At 52.4% G+C, this 8,893-nt stretch overlaps 1 protein-coding gene across 3 annotated transcripts in view; it reads right to left on the bottom strand.

Moving 5' to 3' along the window:
• Positions 1-479: 479 nt before the first annotated feature.
• The window catches only part of ST6GALNAC1 (ST6 (alpha-N-acetyl-neuraminyl-2,3-beta-galactosyl-1,3)-N-acetylgalactosaminide alpha-2,6-sialyltransferase 1), an 18,365-nt gene continuing 9,951 nt past the window's right edge, over positions 480-8,893 (bottom strand). For 2 of the 3 annotated variants that reach the window (XM_011985087.1, XM_011985237.1), the window contains 8 exons: positions 4,532-5,231; positions 3,148-3,316; positions 2,799-2,970; positions 2,347-2,485; positions 2,010-2,113; positions 1,727-1,816; positions 1,540-1,639; positions 480-1,248 (listed from right to left, as the gene is read on the bottom strand). In XM_011985087.1, the coding sequence (XP_011840477.1) occupies positions 1,051-1,248; positions 1,540-1,639; positions 1,727-1,816; positions 2,010-2,113; positions 2,347-2,485; positions 2,799-2,970; positions 3,148-3,316; positions 4,532-5,231 (1,672 nt within the window). In that variant the 3' untranslated portion in view covers positions 480-1,050. The remainder of the gene's footprint in view (positions 1,249-1,539; positions 1,640-1,726; positions 1,817-2,009; positions 2,114-2,346; positions 2,486-2,798; positions 2,971-3,147; positions 3,317-4,531; positions 5,232-8,893) is intronic. The other variant, XM_011985161.1, reaches the window with a different exon arrangement.

Here is an 8,893-nt window from a genome sequence, read left to right on the forward strand (position 1 = left end):
CTCTCTGTCGCCCAGGCTGGAGTGCAGTGGTGCAATCTCAGCTCACTGCAACCTCCGCCTCCTAGGTTCAAGTGATTCTCCTGTCTCAGCCTCCCGAGTAGCTGGGATTACAGGTGCCCGCCACCACGCCCGGCTTACTTTTGTATTTTTAGTAGAGATGGGGTTTCACCATGTTGGCCAGGCTGGTCTCGATCTCCTGGCCTCAAGTGATCTGCCTGCCTCGGCCTCCCAAAGTGCTGGGATTACCGGCCACCGTGCTTGGCCACTTTATTTTATTTAGAATTGTTAGGGGTTGTTCCAGGCTCCAGAGTCCAAATCATGCAGATAGAGCTCAAAGGGTAAGATGAACTGAAATGTCTTTGGCTTAGCTCAGTTCTCGTCGTGGGGGTTTGAGAAAGAAAGCAGGTTAATGGGGAGAATAGAAGAATGAAAGGGACCACGTGCAAAACTGGTCCCTATTCACTGAGTGACAACTAAGGTGCATCTTCACTGTACAAAATTTATTTGCATTTCCATTGACAACAATCATTTGTATTATTATCAGTTTTCTACAACACGTAGAGCTGTCAAATAGCTTAAAGACAAGGACAGGTATAGACCCTTCTAGAATCAGATAACCCCTAGAAAGGTCTTCTAGACAATCTGTAGTGAAGTTAAGTAATACCTTCAAGATTTCACAACTGCAAACTTGATCTGGAATTCAAACTAGATCTATATGTTTCTGTAAATCCAGGCTCTTTTCTCTGCATCAAGAAGCTTTTGGGCTGGAAGAGTGTTTTTCACCAGGAATTGTGGTATTCACCACTCATCACCCCATTCTGTTAAAAATCCCTGGCCTCAGGAATCTGCACCAGGACCGACAGCCGTGTACTGAAGAACTTCAGAACCTTACTTAGCCATTTGCCATCTTGAGAGAGCTGTGTTCCCTTGGAACTCCTGAAGGGCTTGGAGCTTGGTCTGAGCCCTGGGAAATGATCAAAGAGTCTCAAGAGTCCCACTGTATCCTGTGCCTTGGAGCGGGCAAGGAGACCACGGCAGCCCAGGCCCCGGTCAGTTCTTGGCTTTGGTAGTTCCAGGACCGGGACGCTGGTATAGCCAGATTATCCCTTCATCGTGTAGCCGCTTCCAGACTTCTCTCTCCAGCTTGAAGTCATGATTTATGTAAAAGATCAGCCGCTTCCATGATGTATCATAGTAGTGATCAGAAAAGCGCTCGTGGCCCTCGGTGATGAAGCCATAGGCACTCACCTACATCAAGGTTGGAGGAGAAACAGGGCTTGTAGCTGCTGTCGCCCAGGCTTCTTCTCATGGCTAATTCTGTGTTGAGGGGTGGGGGTTCTTTTCCCCGGCACCATCCCTAGGGGTCTGGGTGCAGGTCCCTGGACACGCACACATAACTGCATGCACCCATACTCATGCCCACCCTCCTTCCCACCAGGGCTGTGCACCCAGCCCATCCATTGTCCTATGCTGAGCAGGCCCAGGAATAGCTCCAGAGCTGTTTCTTCAGGTATTTCTGTAGCTGCAGTGGAGCCTTACCTGGTCACAGAGCTGAAGGGCAGTGAGCAGCAAGAGGGCTCCAGTGGTGGGGCGGTATATCCTCCAGTGGGCACCATCCAGGGTCTTAGACCTCAGAAACCTGTGAAATGCCCCAAGCCCCCAACTGTCAGGAGGCTGCAAGGATAACAGGGACCTGGGCTACGTGTCATGTGCTTTCTGCTCTAACCTGTTCTTCATGTATCGGAGAAAGTCTGGGTGCAGCAACAGGTACCTGTCCATGTGCAGGGCTTCCCGAAAAGCTTCCTGGGGTCTGTGCCTGTGGTTAGGAAGGGGTCATTCAGACCCAGCTCCCTTACCTGGCCTGGGGTGGGCCAAGTCAGGGTCATGAGCATGACTGGTATCCCATCTCCAGGTGATAGCTAAGGCTGTCCCCACCTGTCCAACCCTTTAGAGCCACTCACGACATGGCTCAGCCTGGGATAAGGGGAGGGCAGGAGGAAAATGGGTACCTGAACCAGAAAAGGTTTTTTGACGTCACCGTCTGATTCATAAGCAGCGCTTCCAGCCACTCATAGTCCCGGGTGCCTTCCAGGAAGTGCAAGTAGCGGACGTCCTGAGGACCAAGGACAGGGAGTGGCCCAAAAGTCCTGCCTCAGGACAACCAGCTGGGGCCCAGCTCTGACTCCAGCTGCCCACTTGCTCTCCCCTGGACTGGTCTCACTGTCCTCCCCACTCCTGCCCTTTCATGCAGACTCCATCCAGAGGAAAGCCTCTCCTCTCGCTTCTCCCCTGTGCGCTCCCTCATCCGGAGTCTGGCTGTGGCCAGGCTCCTTCCTCTTTGCTCACCTTCCCCAGAGGCACGTTCTTGAAACCCCTATTGCCCAATATAAGGAGTGACTGGGTCAGGGAGAAGGCAGTAAAGCCGTAGAAGGATGTCCGAGTCCCCACATCCTGTTCGTAGCCTTTAATGAGAGCTCCGCTCAATCTGTGCAGAAAGATACAATCAGATGGAACAGGTGAGCAGAGGAGGGAGATTTGTGTAGGTGGATGGGGAAAGGAAGGAGAAATGGGGGAGGTAGCAGTTTCGTGCTGAGATTCTCTGGAGAGCCCAGGAATTCCACCTTCCAGATGCAGCCGTGGAACATCCTAGGGGTCTCTCAGAAGAGTCCCTGTCTGCAGGAGAGGGGCTGGAGAGGGGCTGGAGAGGGGCAGGAGAGGGGCAGGAGAGGGGGCTGGAGAGGGGCTGGAGAGGGGCAGGAGAGGGGCAGGAGAGGGGAGCTTGGGTGGGGACAGCTTACCGGAACACGTAGTCATGACTGTCTATCTCCTGGCCCATGCGGGAGTTGTTCAGGATGCCCCCGTTGCCCACCACGGCACAGGTGATGCACCGGCGGCTCCTAGTGGGAAGGCTGGCCAGGAGCAGCTGCTGCTGGGGCACTGGAGGGAAGTGTGTCACGACCTTCTGCACCACTGGAACAAGAGTGGAGGTGCTGTATTCAGAGCCCTGGGAGGGACAAGAGTCTGACCCTTCATTCCTCCCAGGTCTGGCAAACCCCAGGGAAGAGGCGGACCAGAAAGCCAGCTGCCCTCTGCCCTCTGCCCTCTGCCCCGGCCTACTGCACACCCTCCCCTGGGGTGAGGACTCACAGGAGTAGTTGAGCTCCATGAAGCCAAAGGGTGGTGCAAAGTGTTCCAGGCGGTCCCACTCACTCCGGTTGAAGTGTCTGGAGTCCAGGAAGAGAGTAAGGTTGGGCAGAAAGAGTTTCTGGAGCCACAGCGACCTGGAGGCTTTGATCTTCACGGAGTCAGGGCAAGTCTATATGTAGGAGGACGAAGTCAGGAAGGGAGAGACCCAGAAAGGCCATCAGCCGGGAGCTGCACCACTGCAAGAAGGGCTGGGGCTCACAGTTTGGAAGGCACAGCCTCTGCTACCTCTTCCATCCTGTTCTGAGGGTCTGCTCACCCTCCCCTCCCCATTGTCTGGGCTCATTGTGGTCCTGAGGGTTCTGGAAAATGGGTGTTCTCGGCCGTCAAGGCAAATGCACCTTTGTAAGTGTGAGAGGGGCCGCATCTTGGGAATGTGGCATGTGTCCGGTGTGCTGTCAGGGCCATGCTTGCAGTCATATGTGTATAAACGTGTGCATTTTGTGGGCCTTCTCCCTCCCTCCTTCCCTCCTTCCCTCCCTTCCCTCCCTTCCCTCCCTTCCTTCCCTTCCCTCCCTTCCTTCCCTTTCCTTCCTTCCTTCCTTCCTTCCTTCCTTCCTTCCTTCCTCCGTCCCTTCCTTCCTTCCTTCCTTCCTTCCTTCCTTCCTCCCTCCCTCCCTCCCTTCCTTCCATCCTTCCTTCCGTCGATCCTTCCTTCTTCCCGGCAGGGTCTCACTCTGTTGCCCAGGCTGGAGTGCAGTGGTACCATCATAGCTCACTTTAACCTCAAGTGACCCTCCTGCCTCAGCCTCCTGAGTAGCTGGGACTGCAGGCGTATACCCAGCAACATACACATTTTGGATACTGCCCCTCTGTGCAAGGACAGGTGAGAAGGACCATGTGGGCGGGTGTGGTTAAGTCAGACTGTTTCCTTAGGGTTGGGAGAGAGTGAAGGCTGTGGAATTGGCTTTGCAGGGAAGACAAGGCATTCCTGGAGGCCAGAGCTGGGCGTGAGCTTGGGGTATCCTTGTCTGTGAGTCCCTCCCCTGCAGCCCCTGCGAGAGGATGGGGATTCAGGGGCCAAGCCCCAGAGTAGATCACACTCTGTTACCCCAGATGGGTGACCTCCAGGCCTCAGGAGCTCCAGGGCAGGTCCCATCTCACTCACCCCGCTTATGCCATTCACACCAGGGGTCCGGGGCCTGCTGCTCCTCCTCCCCCATTGTGGCCATCATTGGAAGGATGGGTGGGGCAGAGTCTTGTAGGGCTGAGCTCTGCCTCATAATGAGCTTGGGGCAGGACAAGACCAAATCTAGAAGCAGAGCCCAGGAGTTGAGGAGAGGGTGGGCATGGGAGCCAGAGGGAAGGGGTGGTGGCAAAAACTCACCGTCTGAAGGCCTCCTATTTCGAAGCTGTATTTTTCCTCAAAATCCCACCGAGGCTCAGACTTGAAGTTGGCAGCCTTCAGGCTTTGGTTTCTGTGCGTCGTGGGGCTCTGGAAAGGGGAAGGGGGTGGGGTGACCTGAGCTTTCTTCTCCTTGGGTGGGATGACTGCCGTGGTCACTCCTTTCTGTCTTGTCCTTGTTGACACTGCTCCTGTGGGGGCCAGCATAAGCGGCCGACTTTTGGGAATGAGCGTCTTGGCCGTGGTCGCCGCTTTGCCCTGGTGCTTCACCGACACTGTCCTGGTGGCCGTCAGCTTCCTGGTCTGGCCTCCATTTCCTTGGGTCGTCTTTGTGTCCTGGCTCTTCCATGACTGTGCCTCTGTCCTGCCAGAGGCCGTGCCTGATTCTTGCCCTCTGGGTGACAGTGTCTTCACTGTGGTTTTCTCTTTTTCTGGGCTCTTCCATGCTGCCGTCTGTGCTGTGTCGGGCGCCTTGTCCTGCTCCTCCGGTGCTGTCTGGTTGGCCTCCTTTCCTGTGTCTCCGGTGGCGTGGGCTTTGGGCTGGGTTTGTATGTTGAGGGTATTGTTCTCTGGCACTGGCTTTGCATACATGGTTGTCCTCCTTGCTCTTGCAGGTGCCTGGGACTTAGGCTTTGCCAGGGACTGTGGAGACCTTTCTTTAATGTTCTCTGTGCGTTGATGCCTAGGGACAGAGAGAACCTTTGATGAAGGCTGAAGATTGTGGAAACAGGTCAGAAGCATAAGTAGTTTTTTTTTTTTTTTTTTTTGAGACAGAGTCTTGCTGTGTCATCCAGGCTGGAGTGCAGTAGTGCAATCTCAGCTCACTGCAACCTCCATCTCCTGGGTTCAAGTGATTCTCCTGTCCCGAGTAGCCTGCCACCAGCCTGGCTAATTTTTGTATTTTTAGTAGAGATGGGGGTTTCACCAAGTTGGCCAGGCTGATCTCAAACTCCTGACCTGCCCAGTGATCCACCTGCCTCGGCCTCCCAAAGTATTGGGATGACAGGTGTGAGCCACTGCGCCCAGCCAGAAAATAGATTCAGACAAAAGCGGAATAGAATTTGAGATACGTACGTAGGACATACAGGAGAGCATCTTATCCAACAAACGTTTACTAAATGTCTATTCTGTGCAGTGTGCTGTGCAGGCACTGGGAATACAAATGTGAATAAGGCACAGACCTTGGACCTATGTAATACACGATTATTGTTATTTAAGGCAGGAAACAAAGGTTGTTGATCACTGGAGAAAGGCAGGGCCGGCCAAGGCAATATTGGAAGCAGGCTGATTACCTAGGCGAGCCGTTCCTCCATTAGGGCCTCCCCGCCTGAGCTGCAGCTGACCCTGGCTGGTATTTCCAGCCTTTCTCAGCCTCAGAGCAACACATTTATTCAGGGTTTCCAGTGGGGGCAATCTCTATTCTGACCTTGAAACTGAAGCCTAAATTTCCCAGGGGTGTTAGGAGAGGGCTGACAGCTGACAGTTCTTCCTCCTTACCTCCCAGGGATCCTTCCTCCTTGAAACACCTTTTTTTTTTTTTTTTTTTTTTTTTTTGAGATGGAGTCTGGTTCTGTCGCCCAAGCTGGAGTGCAGTGACGCGATCTCAGCTCACTGCACCCTCCACCTCTCTGGTTCAAACAATTCCCCAGCCTCAGCCTTCCGAGTAGCTGGGATTACAGGCGCATGCCACCATGCTTGGCTAATTTTTTTTTTATATTTTTAGTAGAGATGGGGTTTCACCATGTTGGCCAGAATGGTCTTGATCTCTTGATCTCATGATCTGCCCTCTTTGGCCTCCCAAAGTGCTGGGATTTTACAGGTGCGAGCCACCGCCCCTAACCTTTTTTTTTTTTTCTTTAAGAGACAGGGTCTTTCTCTGTCACCCAGGTTGGAGTGCAGTAGCACATCATAGCTTACTGCAGCCTCAAACTCCTGGGCTGAAGCGATCCTCTGGCCTCAGCCTCTCAAGTAGCTGGGACTATAGACATGCACCACCATGCCCAGCTAATCTGTGTGTATGTGGAGGGGGGGCGGGGGCGGTGTGCGTGCGCGTGTGCGCGTCTGTGCGTCTGTGTTTTTAGAGACTGGGTCTCACTGTGTTGCCCAGGCTGGTCTCAAATTCCTCACCTCAAGTGATCCTCTGGCCTTGGCCTACCAGAGTGTTGGTATTACAGGCGTGAGACACCGCATCTGGCCTAAACACACACATTTTTAACTGGACTTGCTTAGAAAATGCCTCTGCCTTTGTTATATGACTCAGAGAAGTAGCTTGGATGAGAGAGATTTCTGACCAGAAAGGAGAGATGGGCCTCAGGGCAGGGTTGGACTGAGATATGGAGCATCCCAAAAAGGCTAATGGGCTTCAAACCCTAATTCTTTCTGTATTTTTCATTTTCAACTAAGAAAAAGAAAAGGAAAAAATTATTATAAGAATAGAAAGTGTTTTAAGGAACCCAAGAGCAGGAAGTAGTTGAGCCTCTGGGAGGGCTTGGAACCAGGAATCTCTCTCTAAGACTTTATCTCCATCTCACCTCTCCCTCTGAATCAGCTTTCTTCTTCTCTTTCTTTCTGTCTCTGCAGACAGGTCTCCTCTGCTCTCCAGCCCACGGGCTGGGGGAAGATTGCCATCCCATAACACCTGTGCTGGGGACTGTGGACTCTCTTTGCTCCCAATTTTTCACTCTTGCAGGAGAAGACTGTGGCCCCCTTGGGTCCTATCTCCATCCCTTTCCAGGGGTCTTGGTCACATACTATTTGACATTCTGGGGCTCACTCTGTGCATGGGAGGAGGACACTTTTAAGAGGAAGAGGGGGTTATTGGTTCATGAACTGGGAAGACACCCCCAAAGTATCCATTCTGAAAGAATGCCACTCAACACAGAGTGAAAAACCTGAGTGAGTGAAGAACACATTCTTGATCAATTCATTCCACTTTTGCCTGGTAGAAGGTCTGAGTGCTGTGGGCGGGCGGGTGTGAGGCTCGCCACTCCTCTTGGTCTGACTACTCAGTGTAAGCTCCAAGCTCGCTTGGGCCATTCAGCAAAATCCAAGCTGTTCACTCGGTTTAACAAACAGCTCTTGTTACCCAGCAAAGCCTCTTGGTAGATTCATTTCCCAATCCCCAACCTCAAGAAGCCTATGGAAACTTCCCTTCCAAACTCCGGCAGCACTCTGCAGAGAGGAATTCTGCTGAACGACATTTTCCCTATCTTGAACATTTTCATGGACATAGCTGCCTGGCTGGCAGGCACCTTAACTTGGCCGTGGCGGGGAGACATGAGGAGGCAGGGGTAGTTTTTGACATCACACATCTCAAGCCACATAGCACGGACAGCTGGCCATCTGCTTAGTGGCCAAAGTGACCCTGAAGAGGTAAGGCACTCCTCTCTGGAGCCCTGTCTAGCGGCAGGAATGGCGCAGTGACTCCTGGAAGCCCTCTTCCACCACAAATCCACAATTGATTGATGACTCGTTCAGGTTTTGCAGGAAGTCACAGCAATAATCCAGGTAGTGACAAAATTATGTAATTAAGTTTCATTTAATTCCCTAGAATTAAATACACCTATGATTGCTAGGGCTGGGGTGTTGAGAGAGGCATTTCCTTATTCTCATGCATGGTGTTTACTAAACCCTCAAATTGGGTCCATATGCTGAGTGCCCTGTATTCAACGTGTTCGGCCCTGTGTGGTCTGACCCTGTGAGCTGGGCTGGGGTGTGGGAAGGCTTTTTCCCATTAATGACTTCTAGTCCGGAGGCACAGGAAAATTAATCATGGATCATACCCAAGCAAAAAGCAACTTACCTGCATAATCGTAATCTACTGGGGAAATAAAAATATAAAATGTACTTTAATAAATGAATTTATTGGCTGGGTGAGGTGGCTCATGCCTGTAGTGCCAGCATTTTGGGAGGCCGAGGCGGGCAGATCACCTGAGGTCAGGAGTTCAAGACCAGCCTGGCCAACATGGTGAAGCCCCATCTCTACTAAAAATACAAAAAAATTAGTCAGGCATGGCGGCACGCACCTGTAGTCCCAGCTACTTGGGAGGTTGAGGCACACTGGGCAGCAGAGGTTGCAATGAGTCGAGATTGTGCTATTGTACTCCAGCCTGGGCGACAGAGCAAGACTCTGTCTCAATTAAAAAATAATAATAATGGCCAGGCATGGTGGCTCACGCCTGTAATCCCAGCACTTTGGGAGGCCGAGGTGGGTGGATCACTTGAGGTGGGGAGTTTGAGACCAGCTTGACCAGCATGGAGAAACACCGTCTCTACTAAAAATACAAAATTAGCTGGACATGGTGGCACATGCCTGTAATCCCAGCTACTTGGGAGGCTGAGGCC

This window comes from Mandrillus leucophaeus, unplaced genomic scaffold (genome assembly GCF_000951045.1).
Source record: "Mandrillus leucophaeus isolate KB7577 unplaced genomic scaffold, Mleu.le_1.0 Scaffold1, whole genome shotgun sequence".
Lineage (NCBI taxonomy): Eukaryota > Metazoa > Chordata > Mammalia > Primates > Cercopithecidae > Mandrillus > Mandrillus leucophaeus.